Below are 17,956 nucleotides of genomic sequence, written 5' to 3'. Positions count from 1 at the left end.
GTGTAGTGGTGAGTGTACTAGTGGTGAGTGTACTAGTGGTGAGTGTAGTGGTGAGTGTACTAGTGGTGAGTGTACGAGTGGTGAGTGTACGAGTGGTGATTGTAGTGATGAGTATACTAATGATGAGTGTACTAGTGGTGATTGTAGTGATGAGTGTACTAGTGGTGAGTGTAGTGGTGAGTGTACTAGTGATGAGTGTACGAGTGGTGAGTGTACGAGTGGTGAGTGTACTAGTGGTGATTGTAGTGGTGAGTGTACGAGTGGTGATTGTCTATTTGTTTGTGTTTCTCCCTTGTGATGGGACTTTGTAGGATGAACTTTGAGATTTATAAGGACACGGGGTGGCCAATAAGGTCTGAATTGGTCTGTAATAAGGTAGGACACTGATAAGGAGTTGACCGGTATGCAATATCAATATAATCAGCAGCATCATCATCAGCAGCAATATTAGTAGCAACATTAGCAGCAGCAGCAGCCGGAGAATCAATATCATCAGCGGCGACATCATCAACATCGTGATCATCAGCAGTATCATCGGCATCATCATCAACAGAATAATTTGCAGCAGCAAAGGAATCAATATCAGCAGCATTTTCATCAGTAATATCATCAGCAGCAACATCATCTGCAGCAGCAGGAGAATCAATATCAGCATCGTGATCGTCAGCATCATCATTATCGTTAGCAGAATCAGCATCATCAGCAGCAGGTGAATCAAAATAATCAGCAGCATCATCAGCAGAATCATCAACAGCATCATCAGTAGAATCATTATCATCAGCATCATCATTATTATCAGCAGAATATGAGAAAAGGAGCTTTATAGTTTATGGGATTGATCCAGTCGAAATAGAGATTCTAAATGATCATCATTTGCCTCATCATCAGCAGCAGGTGATCATAACATCATCAGCATCATCATAGCGAGTTAGAGAGAGTTTATAGAGAGTTTAGAGAGAGTTAGAGAGATTTTAGAGAGAAAAGGAGTGTGGACCAATCAACTTCAAGGACAGTGCATATCATTATCATCATCAGAGTTGTTTATTTTTGTTTGCATTTTGACTGCTTGTGTTGTGGTTATTGCAAACATGATGCCTTGTATAAAGGTGTCAGTTTTTGTACCAGTTGAAAGGGTAAAAACCTATTACTATATTTCGCCACTGGTAAAGGAGGTCTCATAAAGTTTAGAGAGAGTTAGAGGGAGTTATAGAGAGTTTAGAGAGAGTTTAGAGAGAGAGTTTAGAGATTTTAGAGAGAGTTAGAGAGAGTTAGACAGAGTTTAGAAATAATTTAAAGAGAGAGAGAGCGCCCGTGGGAGAGAGTGAGAGTTTAGACAGACCCAAGGGAGAGTTCAGAGAGAGAGAGCGAGCGAGAGAAAGAAAGAGCTCTAATCTAATCCTATTGATTCTCTCTCCCCATTCTCCCCATTCTCCCCACTACCCCCCCCCCCCTTACTCCCACTAACACTGCCCCCTCTGTGTCTCGCGAAACTAATTGGCACCAAATATTTAATGGGCAGCGAAGTGGACAAAGTTAAAGACGAAGCACCCCCCCCCCCCCCGCTCGATCCCTGATTAGCCAAATGCTCCCAGGGGTTTGTGGATAGCGAACACAGTCTTGTTTTTTTTCATCCCCGGCCGCCTTTGTTAACTACCTGGTATACAGAAGGACGTGGGTTTTCTGTTTGCACATAGTCACTTGAAGATGTTTTCTTGTTCATGTTTTTGTTTTTAGTTTGTTGCGGTTGCACCCGATTCAAGAGCCGAATGGCTCACAGGGCTACACCAAATAAATGCAACTGAAAACTGAAACTACCTCGCCTGGTATACAGAAGGCTGTAGGTCCCATCCCGGACCTTGCGAGATGTTAACTACCTTGCCTGGTATACAGGAGGACGTGAGTTCCATCCCGGATCCTGCGAGATGTTAGCTACCTCGCCTGGTATACAGGAAGGCCGTGGGTTCCATCCCGAACCCTGCGAGATGTTAACTACCTCGCCTGGTATACAGGAAGGCCGTGGGTTCCATCCCGGACCTTGTGAGATGTTAACTACCTCGCCTGGTATACAGGAGGCCGTGGGTTCCATCATGGATCCTGTGAAATGTTTACTACCTCGCCTGGTATACAGGAAGGCCGTGGGTTCCATCCAGGACCTTGCAAGATGTTAACTACCTCGCCTGGTATACAGAAGACGTGGGTTCCATCCCGGACCTTGCGAAATGTTAACTACCTCGCCTGGTATACAGGAGGACGTGGGTTCCATCCTGGATCCTTGCGAGATGTTAACTACCTCGCCTGGTATACAGGAAGGTCGTGGGTTCCATCCCGGACCTTGCGAGATGTTAACTACCTCGCCTGGTATACAGGAAGGCCGTGGGCTCGACCCCCCCCCTCCCCTGCCAGTGTGTCCGACGAAATTGGATCCGAGGAAATGGCGATATAAAGCTGAGTCGCCCTAGGGGGACGGGTCACCAGGACTGGGTGCAGATGTTCGCTGGGTGTTGGTGGCCGTGAGTGGGGAATAGAACTCGGGTCCCTGGCGGGTTAGAGGCGCAACGCTCGCCCAATTATTCACTCAGCTACGCACTCACTCAGCTACGCACTCACTCAGCCACTCACTCACTCAGCCACTCACTCACTCAGCCACTCACTCATCCACTCACTCAGCCACTAACTCAACCACTCACTCATCCACTCACTCATCCACTCACTCAGCCACTCAATCATCCATCCACTCACTCAGCCCATCACTCACTCAGCCCCCCACTCACTCAGCCACTCACTCACTCAGCCACTCACTCACTCATCCTCTCACTCAGCCACTCACTCAGCCACTCACTCAGCCACTACACTCAGCCAATCAATCAATCATCCACTCACTCACCCACGCACTCATACACTCACTCACTCGCCCACTCACTCACCAATTAAATCACTCACTCATCCACTCACTCACTCACCCACTTATTCACTCAGTCAACCACCCACACACTAACCTATTCACTCACCCATCCACTAATCCACTCACCCATCTACTTATCAACCAACTCACTCACTTATGCAGTCATTCACTCCCTCACTCACTCCCCCACTCACCCATTCATGCACCCACCCACTCACCCACTCATTGCTCACTCACTCACTTACTCACCCATTCACTTACCCACTCACCCACGAAATCATACACTTAGTCTCTAACTGACACAAATTAAAAAAATATTCCGTGTAGCCTACACAGTGTTGTCAGCGAGCTCATATGAAAGTCGGCACGGCTCAATGCTGTTGCTGATGATGATGTCGCTGATGATGATGTTGATGTTACTGATATTGATTATGGTGATGGTGATGTTGCTGATGAGTTTCACGCTCATGATGCTGTTGTTGCAGATGATTATGTTTCTGCTGCTGCTGATGATGTTGCTGATGATGAGTTTAATGCTTATGATGCTGTTGTTGCTAATGATTATGTTTATGTTGCTGCTGGTGATGATGTTGCTGATGCTGCTGTCACGCGGGACTCAGAGTCCAGAAAATCTGTCCCGCGTGAAAGAGATAATCTCTGCAGAGAGAGGGGGAGAGAGAGGGGGAGGGAGAGAGGGAGCTAGATGGTGAGGGGAGAGGGGAGAGTGCGTGGGTGGGTGGGTGAGTGTGTGAGTGGGTGAGTGGGTGAATGGATGGGTGAGTGCGTGAGTGGGTGAATGAGTGAGTGGATGGGTGAGTGGGTGGGTGGGTGAGTGGGTGAGTGGGTGAATGGATGGGTGAGTGCGTGAGTGGGTGAATGAGTGAGTGGATGGGTGAGTGGGTGGGTGAGTGGGTGGGTGGGTGAGTGCGTGAGTGGGTGAATGAGTGAGTGGATGGGTGAGTGGGTGGGTGAGTGGGTGGGTGGGTGAGTGCGTAAGTGGGTGAATGAGTGAGTGGATGGGTGAGTGGGTGGGTGAGTGCGTGAGTGGGTGAATGAGTGAGTGGATGGGTGAGTGGGTGAGTGGGTGGGTGGACGGGTGAGTGGGTGGGTGAGTGGGTGAGTGGATGGGTGAGTGCGTGAGTGGGTGAATGAGTGAGTGGATGAATGAGTTGGTGGATGGGTGAGTGGGTGAGTGAGTGGGTGGATGAGTGCGTGAATGGGTGAATGAGTGAGTGGGTGGATGAGTGGGTGGATGAGTGGGTGAGTGGGTGGGTGAGTGAGTAGGTGGGTAAGTGAGTAGGTGAATGAGTCGGCGGTTGAGTGAGTTAATGAGTGGTTTGGTGGGTGAGTGAGCGAGCGAGTGAGTGGACGAGTGGCTGAATGGGTGGGTGGGCGAGTGGGTGAATGAGTGGGACTATAGAGCGACGAAACAGCGGAAGCGGGCCTATGTCTTAGACACGAGGACCTACCGTGGAGCTGATCTGCCCATTGACCATCGACGTGTCATCTGTAAGATGCGCCTGACATACAGGCAGTCATCGACTTACGAACACTCGACTTACGAACTCCTGCACTTACGAACCAGCTTCCATGAAATGTCGATGTTTTCTAATATCATCTTAAAACGCGAACTCGCACTTACTGCGGATAATTATTTTGTACAGCGGAGCGATCCCCCGCGAGATGTTACGAGTCAGCCTCGCGCTGGGAGTGACTGTGTGTATGTGTGTGTGTGCACGTTCCCCATGTGTGTGTGTCTGTGTGTGTGCGTGCCCCGTGTCTGTCTGTGTGTGCCCCACGTGTGTGTCTGTGTGTGTGTATGTGTGTGTGTGGCAAAAACAACCCCCTACCTCCTCGCAGTGCCGGACGGGCAACGCTGTCGTGGGTCGTGGTTACTTATGCCCCCACCGAAGACGAACATCTGTGGAGGGATGCAGGCAAGGCCGATGAGTCAGATGCCTTCTATGACCCCCTGTCACAAGTGCTGGCTAAAGTGGCCCCTCGGGATAAAGTCATCGTGTTGGGTGACTTTAATGCCCGAGTTGGTCATGATGCGGGCACCTGGTCTGGCGTGATTGGGAAGCATGGGCCAGATCAGCTCAATAACAACGGTAGGAGGCTGCTAGATTTTTGTGCAGCCCATGGGCTTGTAATTACCAACACGCTGTTCCGGCATCAGTGCATCCACAGAACATCATGGATGCATGCCGGGTCCAAGAAAGAACATCTGCTGGACTACATAGTGACGGATCAGTGGATGCGAGCCCATGTCCTTGACACCAGGACCTACCGTGGAGCTGATCTGCCCTCTGACCATTGACTAGTCATCTGTAAGATGCGCCTGCCATTCTTCCACTCCGGTGGTGGGTACACACCCAAGACCCCATTTCCAGCCTAAGGTGGCCTGGTCTCAGTTAGCTGATGAAATTTGCAAGCGAGAATATCCTCATCGCTTGCGGCTGGGGTTGGCATCGTCCCCCACTCCTCCTGATATCGAGGGTAAATGGGCGAGGATTAGGACTGTGACTCATGCAGCTGCAATGGCTGCTTTGGGTACGCGGTCCAGACTTCCCCAGAGACCCTGGCTGACAGAGGAGGTGTTCAGGATGGTTGAGAAAAAGCGACAGGCCCACTCTAATCGTCTACAGCATCCCACGGCAGAGAATGAGGAGGCTTATCGCAGCCTTTGCTCGGAGGTTTGGAGAGCCATGAGGCGCTGCAAGGATGGGTGGTAATCGCGGGTTGCTGAGGAGATGGAGTCTGCCTCAGTGGCCCACGATCACAAATCCCTATTTAACTCCATCAAAAAAGTTACCTGCAGCGCCACACCTATTACCATCATTAGGGGAAAACACGGTGATCCAATCTCCGACCCCCAGGAACAGGTTTGCATATTTGCTGATCATTTCTGTGAGGTCATGTAGTAGAAGAAATCCCTCAGCCAGGAAAACATCATTGCACACAGTGGGGATGACCCTGTTGAAGCTGCGGTGCCTAAAATATTGGAAAAAGAAGTCACCCCCTGTGAGTGGAAGGCTGAGGTGCCATCTGTTCAGGAAGTACTGAAGGCGATCCAGAGTCTGAGACCAGGAAAGGCACTGGGCAGAGATGTTCATGTTTTTTGTTTTTTGTTTGTTGCGGTTGCACCCGATTCAAGAGCCGAATGGATCACAGGGCTATACCTAATAAATGAAACTTGAAACTTGATTTCCCAAGCGAAATGCTGAGGGAAGGTGGCGTTCGTGCACAGGCCGCCCTACATGACATCATAACAACAGTCTGGACCACTGGACGGGTTCCGCAGGATTGGAAGGATGCCCTGGTGGTCCCCCTCTTTAAGAAGTGGGAACGCACAGACTGTAACAACTACAGGGGCATCTCACTCCCCAGTGTGCGGGGAAAGGTCCTGGCAAGGATTATTCAACATCGCCTTGCTAGGCATGCTGAGGAGAGGCTTGCGGAGCTCCAATGCGGTTTCAGGAAAGGGCGGTCTTGCACAGATGCCATATTTTCTGTCCGTCTGCTACAGCAGAGGTGTAGGCAATTCCAACCAGACCTACATCTCTGCTTTATTGACCTGGTCAAGGCCTATGATACCATCAGTAGGCCTGGGCTCTGGGTTGTTCTTCGTGCTTTCTGAGTCCCTGACCCTCTGCTCACGATCATTAAGGACCTTCATGATGGTGAGCGGGCCCGGGTAAAACTACGTGGCCGGGAGTCAGAGCCATTCCCTGTACACCTTGGGGTGCGACAGGGATGTCCTCTGGCTCCCACATTATTTAACATCTATTTTGACCACGTAGTTCGTGAAGCCTTCAATAGCTGTACCGGGGGAATTTCCATTTGGTACAGATATAATGGGAGGCTGATCGATGCCCGGGTGCGGTCAAGGGATGGCTCCCTCTTGGTCAACCACGTTATGTATGCCGATGATTTGGTAATTGCTGCTCATTCAGAGGAGGAGTTAGAGACGCTTCTGCTGAAACTGGAGTGTGCCACTAAGAGGTGGGGCCTAACCATCAGCCCCACCAAAACTAAGCACCTGCCTGGGTATTTCGTACCATCGGACACTCCACCCCCCCAACTGCCAATCGGTGATGGGGCAGTTGTGTAGAGAGTGGAGAGTTTCCCATACCTGGGCAGTGTGCTCATAACCGGCTCTGGTTTGGCAGCGGAGGTCTCATTCCGAATTAATTGAGCGGCAATATATTTTCATCGGTTGCGTAACGCTGTGTGGAAGCTGCCTGTGTGGGGGCCGTTGGCCCCCGGGGTCCCTCCCGCCTGCATCCCCTATTCCGTTTACGTTACCCCACCTCCTTCTTACCCGCTACGGTTTCGCCGGCATTCGAACGCGACGCCCCTACTGTTACAGCCTCGCGCCGCGCTCCCACGCTGCGAGCATACGTGCGCACCTCATCATCAATCAAACGCCACACTCCCCCTCTTTACACCGCTACGTACAGCTCTCGTATACTGCAAGCATGTGCCCGCCTATAGCCCTGTGCGGCACGTTACCAATGCGCATCCGTATCCGACACGTAACGAACGTATGCGCACTCCCACACACACGCCGCTCCACGCACTCCAACTCCACTCACGTTATGATCGCGCACCTGTATCACACACGGAGTGAACACACGCGACACCCACTCTCGCGCCGCTCTGCGCAGCGCTCCCCCGAGGCGAGCCGCAGCACTACACTCACCCCTGGCTACTCGCGTTATGACCGCGCACCTGTATCGCACCCGGGGTGGACGCACGCACACACACGCAGCTCCCCACGGGACACTCTGCACGACAAGATCACGCGGGACCACGCTTCGCTATTAATGATTTATTATATGCTACCTGCGAATTGATGTTGAATCAATGAGTCGACGAGGCTGGCCTATTCCACTAAACCTGTACCTATTCCCTGTTTATCGGCTTACGATACCCTACTTCACCTCCCCACTCACTGTTTGGTGCCCGCGGTGGTTCGCTGCTCCCTGTGCTAACAGCGCACCTCGATGCGTCGCACGGACGTCCGGGTCGCTGGCTGGAGTTGCGGCGGGTCCGCTGGCCTGGAGAGAAGAGAGCGATTTCCCCTCTGCGCCCCTCTATTTATCCTCCCTACCTCAAAGGGGATGCTGCGCTGAACAATGGGCTCGTGCACCTCGAGCCCCCGCACGGCGGTTCCGGGCGCTTTTGATCTGCTAATCAGTGAGCTGCGTTGGCGGCGTACATCCTAATTACTCCCTTACCCTTCCTAACAATGGGGCCTGCGCGCTCAAGCGTAATTATCCCAACCCTCCATGACTATGCGCAACAGCTCCTGCGGTCCCGCTATTCATGCTGTCCCGTCCCTCCCCTGCTTGCCCCGTCGACCCGTGGGGGTGTGTGTGGGGGGAAATGCGCCTCAACCGCGGTGGCCGAATGCCCCATGCCGCGACCACACCATATTAAGGCTGGTCGCAGCGCCGCGGCGCAACGTAGCACGGGGGAGGTCGTCCAATTCCCTGATCGCCGGAAACCGTGAGAGTTAACCCCGATAAGGGTTTCTCGGATAAAAACCGGTTGGCCAGGTGACCTCCCCTCGGAGCTCTATGGGGGGGGGGGGGGATGCGTGCGGGTGTGTTCGTGTGAGGTGAGGTGAGGGGGACGCGGGGTCGGCTCCGTTGCTTGGTGGTGGCGAGGTCGGGGATTTGGCGCCTACCGAACGGCTTCGCGGCGGCGGCGGCATCACATAGCCCCCCGAGGTGCCAGTCCCCGTCCCGGGTTGACTGGAGCACCTCGCTTGGGCCGCACCCACGAGGAAACGTTGCGGGGTCCGGGGGATCCGTCCGGACCTGGTGGCTGGCCTCGGGGCGGGTGGTTCCGTCCTCTGTGGCTCCTGCGGCGGTCTCCTCCTCCACTCCAGCGGCTCTCCCCGTCCTCCGGCACCTGTGGGCTGGGGCACAAACTCAGCAGCGGAAGGGTTTAGCGGCCGTCGTCCGCGCCGTCTCCGGACTGGATCGGGGCGTCTCGGGGGCCCGGCGGGGCCCATGTAGTGTGCGAGGCCCCCCAACACGAGGGGTGCGGGTACTCCGGGATTTCGGGGCCTTCGGGTGACGGGGTTCTCTCTCGCCGGGGCCGCTTTCCATGGTTTTAAGCGGCGGACATTGACCACCGTCTCTCGACCCCCCTCCCCGCCATAAATTAGTACCGTCCAGGGGGATATCTGCCGCACCACGGTCCAGGGTCCCCGCCAGTAGGTCGTCAGTTTCCCCACCTGCCCGGCCCCAACGCGAGGGGTGTGTAGCCACACCTTAGCACCTGTCAGGAATAAGGGGGGTTCCATGCGGGGTCGGGTTCCCTGTTCCTGCCGCCGATGCGCGGCTTCCCCTTGCGGGTATGCTCGGCCTCGGGCTTCTCGCAGGGTCTCCAACAGGTGTTCCACGGGGCGGCTTCCCTCCTCCGGCTGGGGGGAAGGGACGCCGAATAGCAGATCTGCGGGTAAACGAGACTCGCGGCCGAACATCATTAAAAACGGGGTTTGTCCCGTCGACGTGTGTACGGTGGTGGCATAGGCGAAAAGGGCGTAGGGGAGGTGTTCATCCCAATCCCGTTGATTTGCGGCCGCCATACGTTTGAGTTTCCCCGCTAAGGTCTGATTCATGCGCTTCACCATACCGTTCGCCTGGGGGTGGTACGCTGTGGTTCGGTCCTTCTGGATTCCGAACTCTCGGCACAGTGCCTGGAACAACTCGGCCTCGAACTCGCTACCCTGGTCAGTGAGGACTCGTTCTGGGATCCCGTGCTTAAGTACGTAGTGTTCCACAAATGCCCGGGCCACCACCAAGGCCGTTTTATCAGGGATGGCCACTGCCACGGGGTAGCGGGTGAAATACTCTACTGCGACTAGGATATATTGGTTGCCTCGATGGGATCGCGGGAATGGCCCCTGTAGGTTGATCCCGACCAGCTGATTCGTGCGGCTGACGCGGAACGGCCTTAGGGGTACCTGGTATCGTGCCGGTTTCGGCCCGCACTGCTGACAGGCGCGGCAGCCCTGTACCCAGGCCGCCACGTCTTGTGCCAATTTGGGCCAGAGATACTGGCGACGCAGGGTCTCTCGAGTACGTCGTTCCCCATCGTGGCCCCCGAGTGGGTGGTCATGCACCAGCCGTAGCAGCTGGGGTCGCACCTGGGCAGGAACACAGATGCACCCCGGCTGGCCGGCCTCGGTTAACTCCCGTACCACTCCGTTCTGCACACACAACCGGGCATACAAACCGCTCCAGGGTCCTGGTAGGGCGCTCTTTTCCTCCCGCAGTGCCGCCTCCACTGCCGCCAGATCCGGATCTCGCTGCTGGGTCTGTCTCAGCTGCTCGTCGTTTAGGCGCGGGAAGGCGCAGCCGACGTCCTCCTGGATCCGTCCGATCGGGTCCCGAGCCGCGGGTCCCGCGCTTGCCGGGCGGTCGACGGGATCCTCAGTGCCACCTGTGAGGGTCTCTGTGGCGCACACTGCACTCTCTCTCGCTGGGGGGGGGTCAGTGGCCGCGGCCTCTCGGGGGTTCGTTGCCTGCCGGCAGCGTCCCCCCGTGAAACACGGGCAGGCCTCCTCCGCCCTCGTCTCGGCGTACACCGTGGGTCGCCTCGACAAGGCGTCCGCGTTTGCATGCGTCCGGCCAGCCCGATAATCGATTTGCAGGTTGTACTCCTGCAACTGCGCCAACCACCGGGCCATCTGCCCCCGCGGCTCTTTGAATGTAAGAAGAAACTGCAGAGCATAATGGTCAGTGCGTACGCGACATCTCCTGCCGTACAAATACGGCCGGAACTGTTTGCATGCGAAAATCACGGCGTACAACTCTTGGCGGGTCACGCAATAGTTCAGCTCGGCCCCACTCAAGGTCCGGCTGGCGTACGCGATGACTCGTTCCGTCCCATCCTGTACCTGTGACAACACCGCGCCCAGCCCGCTGCTGCAGGCGTCGGTGTCCAAAAAAAAATCGGTGGTAAAATCGTGGAAAGCGAGGGTGGGGGCGTGGGTGAGGTGATCTTTGAGAGTGGTGAAGGCCGTCTGGCAGGCCCCCGTCCACTGGTAGGGGTGCTTAGGGGAGGTGAGTTGGGTGAGAGGGCGTGCAATCTCGCTGAATCCCTTTACAAATCGACGATAATAGGTGGCGAGCCCCAAAAATGATCTGATCTCCGTCAGATTCCTTGGCCGTGGCCACTCCACTACGGCGCGTACCTTCTCCGGATCGGTGTGCACGCCTGCCTCGCTGACGTGATGCCCGAGGTACCCCACCTCGCGTTGTGCGATGTAACACTTACGTGGCTTGAGCTTGAGATGAGCCGCTCGCAGTCGCTGGAACACCTCTCGAAGCCTGGACCAATGCTCAGACAAAGATCTACTGAACACTATCACATCGTCCAAGTAAATCAGGCACTGTTCCCATTGCAAGCCCCGCATCACCAACTCCATCAGCCGCTGGAACGTCGCAGGCGCATTGGTGAGTCCGAACGGGAGTACTCGAAACTCGAATAGCCCCATCGGGGTGGTGAATGCAGTTTTCGGCCGATCCTCCTCCGCCATCTTCACCTGCCAGTACCCGGACGCGAGATCGAGGGTGGAAAAATATCGCGCTCCGGCGAGGCTGTCGAAGGTGTCGTCGATGCGGGGTATGGGGAAGGCATCGCCGAGCGTGACTGCATTTAGTTTACGGTAATCGACGCAGAACCGGGTTGACCCATCCTTTTTCGTTACTAGTACCACTGGGGCTGACCAGGGGCTCGCCGAGGGCTGAATTATGTTATCGCGAAGCATGTCCCCAACTGCCTCTTTGATTTGGGCGCGTTCGGGTGCGCCCACTCGGTACGCAGGGAGTTTGATGGGTCGGGCTGCACCGGTGTCAATTTGGTGCTTAACAAGATCGGTCCGACCCACGTCCGAGTCGTGTTCACTGAATACGTCGGCATACTCCCGCAGTAACTCGCGCAGCCGATCGCCCTCTCCCTTAGGTAAATCCGCCCATGGTACATGTAACGCGTCGAGCAGGGGAACGACCTCGGCTCGGGGAGTCGGGCCGACTCGCCAGGCCAGGTCCTGGTCACCCTCAGGACAACCGGGGTCTTCAGCCCAGAGTGCGAACACCGAGTCGTTAGAGTGGCGTGCGTGCAGGGGGTGTACGGTGGCTATCGGGGTGCGCCGTCGCAGTGTCGCTGGGGTATTGTGGGGGTTAAACATCCGCATAAACAATCGGTCCCCATCTGCGTTTACCAACGTGGCGGATCCCACTATCCCATACCGTTTTGCCAACTCCGGGTGAGGAGTTAGCATTACCTCTCCTGATGGTCGGAGCGCGGGGTCGGTCGGGGATGTTGCCACCGGCACCAGCATCTCGGTGAGCGGGCCGATGGTGACTGCCGTCGCCAGGATAGCGGCCACAGGTGCGAAGCGGGGGCGCGTCGGTTCTCGTCCCAAGAACGGAATCCGCTCGCCGTTGCTCTCCATGGTGGCGCATCGCTGGCGGGGTTGCACGTTGAGTCCCAGCCGTTCTAAGAGGTCGGTACCTGCGATACAATCGTGACACAACGCACTCGACACGTAGAACTCCTGGGTGCACACCTGACTGCCTATGCGGACCTCTAGGGTGGCTCTCCCCAGCAGCCCCATTCCGGCTCCGCTCGCCGTGTGCAGCGCGCGGTCCGGTGCCTGCAGGTGACGCACGTCGACCCCGATCGCGCTGCAGTGCGCTGCGCTCACGAGCGAGGCCACCGCCCCCGTGTCCAGCAGGATACATAACTCCGTTTACCTCTCCTTCCACCAGCGACGTGGCCCCTGTGATCCCCGCCACCAGCTCCCGTAGCCAGTCGCCAGGAGTCACCGTTTCTGTGGGCGTTGTTGCTAGAACCTGTGTGGAGATCACTCGCTCGCCATTATTCTCACAGCTTGTTTGTGTCGGGGCCACGTCGATTTCACCCCCCGGTGGTCCCCTCTCTAGGGGGGCCTTAGTGTTTGCCCTCAGCGCGTTTCTAGCGCGGGCGATCTGCGGACAGTCTCTCACGAGATGCCCTCGCCGGTCACACAGGTAACACGCATGGGGGGCCGTCCCGTAGGAGCCCCCCCGTCCGTTCCCTATCCCCCCTCCGGCACGCCGCTGCCCTGACTCTGCCTCTAGTCGAGCCACTCTCCCAGTTAATCCTCCTACCTCGGCCTGGACCGTCTCTACCATTGTCTCCAGCGCAGTCATGTGTGCCCGTACTTGGGTTACCTTGTTGTCTACTTGGGTTACCCTGTCACCTACCTGGGTTATCCTGTCGCCTACCTGGGTTACCTTGTTGTCTATCTGGGTTACCTTGCCGGAGACATCATTTATACCCGTTTGTATACCGGCAACCCATCCCGGGGTTGTCTCGCGGGACACTGGAGGCTCTCTTTCCCGGCCCCTTACCGTCCTCGCGAGCTCCTGTTCCTCCTCCTCGTCTTCCGAGAGCAGGCTCGCAATGGCGCGCTCTCGTCCCAGCCCCCGGAGCTGCGCACGTTCGCTGTGAATTCTTTCACACTTACGTGCGCGCTCGACAAGGGCGTTAAAGGGAAGACGTGGGCAGCTCATGTCTGGCTGCCACCACGCCGTGCGAGACAGGTACCGCTGGATTTTCTCGGCGGCCAGTTCCTCAATAACATCAGTTGCGTACCCCAGGCGTGCGATGTTTGTTAACTCGCGCACATCCTCGGCGTATTCATGTAGATCTTCGCCAGGTTGGCGACGGCGCGCCTCTAAGGCCGATTTTGCTTCCTCCTCGTCACGCGTGCCAAAACGCTGATCGAGTCGGCGCATCAGCTCCTCTAGCTGTGTCTGTGCGCTCGCGGGTAACGCTTCTACAAAATCGGCTGCCCGCCCATCAAGATTCATATTAAGTTGACGTACTGCCTGCGCGTCCGTCCATCCATTAATTTCCTTGGCCCCTAAGAGATTGTGGGCGAATGCCTTCCACGAAGGGGCCCCCCGGCCGGTAAATATTAGTCTTATTTTAGCGTGAGGTAACGCGGGGGTCCGTACCGCTTCTGACACCAATTTGTGGGGGCCGTTGGCCCCCGGGGTCCCTCCCGCCTGCATCCCCTATTCCGTTTACGTTACCCCATCTCCTTATTACCCGCTACGGTTTCGCCGGCATTCGAACGCGACGCCCCTACTGTTACAGCCTCGCGCCGCGCTCCCACGCTGCGAGCATACGTGCGCACATCATCATCAATCAAACGCCACACTTCCCCTCTTTACACCGCTACGTACAGCTCTCGTATACTGCGAGCGTGTGCCCGCCTATAGCCCTGTGCGGCACGTTACCAATGCGCATCCGTATCCGACACGTAGCGAACGTATGCGCACTCCCACACACACGCCGCTCCACGCACTCCAACTCCACTCACGTTATGATCGCGCACCTGTATCACACACGGAGTGAACACACGCGACACCCACTCTCGCGCCGCTCTGCGCAGCGCTCCCCCGAGGCGAGCCGCAGCACTACACTCACCCCTGACTACTCGCGTTATGACCGCGCACCTGTATCGCACCCGGGGTGGACGCACGCACACACACGCAGCTCCCCACGGGACACTCTGCACGACAAGATCACGCAAGACCACGCTTCGCTATTAATGATTTATTATATGCTACCTGCGAATTGATGTTGAATCAATGAGTCGACGAGGCTGGCCTATTCCACTAAACCTGTACCTATTCCCTGTTTATCGGCTTACGATACCCTACTTCACCTCCCCACTCACTGTTTGGTGCCCGCGGTGGTTCGCTGCTCCCTGTGCTAACAGCGCACCTCGATGCGTCGCACGGACGTCCGGGTCGCTGGCTGGAGTTGCGGCGGGTCCGCTGGCCTGGAGAGAAGAGAGCGATTTCCCCTCTGCGCCCCTCTATTTATCCTCCCTACCTCAAAGGGGATGCTGCGCTGAACAATGGGCTCGTGCACCTCGAGCCCCCGCACGGCGGTTCCGGGCGCTTTTGATCTGCTAATCAGTGAGCTGCGTTGGCGGCGTACATCCTAATTACTCCCTTACCCTTCCTAACAATGGGGCCTGCGCGCTCAAGCGTAATTATCCCAACCCTCCATGACTATGCGCAACAGCTCCTGCGGTCCCGCTATTCATGCTGTCCCGTCCCTCCCCTGCTTGCCCCGTCGACCCGTGGGGGTGTGTGTGGGGGGAAATGCGCCTCAACCGCGGTGGCCGAATGCCCCATGCCGCGACCACACCATATTAAGGCTGGTCGCAGCGCCGCGGCGCAACGTAGCATGGGGGAGGTCGTCCAATTCCCTGATCGCCGGAAACCGTGAGAGTTAACCCCGATAAGGGTTTCTCGGATAAAAACCGGTCGGCCAGGTGACCTCCCCTCGGAGCTCTATGGGGGGGGGGGGGGGAAATGCGTGCGGGTGTGTTCGTGTGAGGTGAGGTGAGGGGGACGCGGGGTCGGCTCCGTTGCTTGGTGGTGGCGAGGTCGGGGATTTGGCGCCTGCCGAACGGCTTCGCGGCGGCGGCATCACACCTGGTCTGTCGCTCCACACAAAGCTTCAGGTCTTCTCGGCCACAGTCATTCCCTCCCTTCTCTATGCTTGCGAAATGTGGACCCCCCCAAATGGAACATCTTCGCCGGTTAGAAACATTTAGGCTGGCCTGCCTACGATCCATCCTGGGTTTTAGTAGGCTGGATTGTGTGAGGAGCTCACAAATCCTTGAATGATCTGGGCAAAGTCCCATCAGTGAGCTCCTCCAACAGGCAAGGCTGCGTTGGCTGGGTCTTGTAGCCCGCATACCCAGCCACCGCATACCTAAACAGCTTTTGTTCGGCCGGATCGAGGGAGCTAAAAGGGACGCAGCACGGGCTAGAGAAGAGAGTGATGTGGTACAGGAGGACATGGAGCTGAGTGGACTTGCCGATGACTGGTACCAGCGGTGTCAAGATCGGCCTCAGTGGAGGAGGCTCGTGATGGACGCTACTGGGCAGTTGGAGGCAGTTGCCCTCCAACAACAACGGAGGGCGGAGGAGCGACGCTCACAACAACGAGCAGAGCGCCGGGTGGCTAAAGCACAGCAAGTTGGCACAGTAGGGGGCACAGGTGGTGCATCAGCCAGTCATCTCGGTCATCTGTCAGTTGACCCGTGGCACCTCGGTGTGCCCCGTGACCTCCTGCCAGCGGGCGTTCGACACTTCACGTGGCCTCAAGGTGCACATGGCCTGGCACAAGCGTCGTGGTGACGTCACCGCCACTTAGTGAATGGCGGTTGTTGTTGTGTGTGCGTGCCCCGTGTGTGTGCGTGTGCCCTGTGTGTCTGTGTGTGTGTGCAATTGTTGTGACTCGTTCCGCCCCTTCCGACATGCAAGCCAGCATCAGAACTCAAGGTACGTGGAAATTAAACGGATTTTTTCGTATTTATGTTACTTTACTTTTTATTAACGATAGTATTTTTTGCACAGTGTCACATGCGAATATCTCTATATATAAAAGGGAAATTTGTGAATGTGTGTCTGTTCAAAATGTTTAGCGTAATTCTCGGCATGCAACAAACTTGAAATTTGCCATGTGGGTACTTTCCAGAATGTACACCATGCAAAAATTAGAAAAAATAACTTTTGTATTTTTTTGGTGACGATTATTTGAACCGGTCCTGGGCCTCCCCTAGGTCGACTCAGCCTCAAACGAGTAAGTGGTGTGGTGTGTGAACATCGCCACTGGGGAGACAAAGGCGGCCGGGCGTGGTGCTGGCCACCCAGCCCCTCGTGTGCCGTGCCGGCCTTCATAGGTGCTCGCTAACAGCACTTGCCCCCTACAGTCTCACAGGCTACACGGGGGATCTTTGTCTTTATTCCGTGTGTGTGTGGGGGGGCGGCGACTGCGTAGCGTTTCGCGTGCTGCGCTACGAACCCGGCGACCCGAGTTCGATTCCCGCTCACGGCCGGTCCTGGGCCTCCCCTAGGTCGACTCAGCCTCAAACGACTAACTGGTGTGGTGTGTGAACATCGCCACTGGGGAGACAAAGGCGGACGGGCGTGGTGAATCCAAGTCCCGGGCGAAGCCGGGTAGTAATGCTAGTATACAATATGACTTCTTATTCATGAGTTTAACAATGCTTCCCTGTTTGTTCAATCATAGCGCAATTTATAACACTGACCCGAATGGGCGTTTAAATACATGAGTGTGTGAGTTATGAACCGTCCGATTTACGAACGGGGTCTCAGCAACTAATTGTACCCGCAAGTCAAGGCCGGCTCGTACTTTCACTGTGATCAGTGCCGGATTAAGCAATAGCAGGGCCTGTAGCATATGTTATAAACGGGCCCTAAATAAAAAAAATCGTAAATATTAAAACACACTTGCATAGTAAAGTTATTGTATTTTTTCATTTGCTAAACAGCCAGATACTACGACAAATCGCTAACCTTAAACACCCAGTCTTTCATAAAAGTGGAAGGCGGTATAGTACTATAGTAATAGAGCAAGTGCAGAATCACTGAACCGGAATTGATAGCTTTAAAGTATTTAGCCCGGAGCCCTTGAAAGTGCGGTGCCCGTAGCATTATGTAGCTACTTTTGCTACGACGATAATCCGGCACTGACTGTGGTGGTGGGAAGCGTCCATCTAAGACACCATTCAAACCCACAGTGTCCTGGTCTCGGCTCACTGCCGATGAAAGTTGCAAGCGGGAATTTCATTATTGTTTGCAGCTGGGGTTGGCATCGTCCCGTCGTCCCTCCCCCTCCTCCTGACAATGGGCGAGTGTCAGGACTGTGGCTCATGCAGAGCTGCTATGGCTGCGTTGGGTACGCAGTCCAAACCTCCCCTGAAACCCTGGCTGACGGAGGTGGTGTTCCGGCTGACTGAGAGAAAGCGACAGGCTCTCTCCCACCGTCTACAGCATCCCAAGTTGGAGAATTCGGAGGCTTACCGCAGCCTTCGCTCGGAGGTTCAGAGAGCCGTGCAGCGCTGCAAGGATGGGTGGTGGTCGCGGGTTGCTGAGGAAATAAAATCTGCCTCAATTGCTCGCAACACATTCCTGCGGAGGGAGCTGGTAGGAA

General features: G+C 55.8%; 1 protein-coding gene across 1 annotated transcript in view; it reads left to right on the top strand.

Moving 5' to 3' along the window:
• The first annotated feature begins 16,256 nt into the window (after positions 1-16,256).
• Positions 16,257-17,956, top strand: part of LOC133359448 (leucine-rich repeat, immunoglobulin-like domain and transmembrane domain-containing protein 3) — a 28,584-nt gene continuing 26,884 nt past the window's right edge. Inside the window, exon 1 of the mRNA XM_061577857.1 lies at positions 16,257-16,281. Within this exon, the coding sequence (XP_061433841.1) occupies positions 16,257-16,281 (25 nt within the window). The remainder of the gene's footprint in view (positions 16,282-17,956) is intronic.

Source organism: Lethenteron reissneri, chromosome 65 (assembly GCF_015708825.2).
Source record: "Lethenteron reissneri isolate LAM-NWPU_2019-01 chromosome 65, ASM1570882v1, whole genome shotgun sequence".
In the NCBI taxonomy this organism is placed as follows: Eukaryota; Metazoa; Chordata; class Hyperoartia; order Petromyzontiformes; family Petromyzontidae; genus Lethenteron; species Lethenteron reissneri.
Note: the sequence above shows the minus strand (reverse complement) of the source record. Positions and strands in the feature narration are given on the sequence as shown.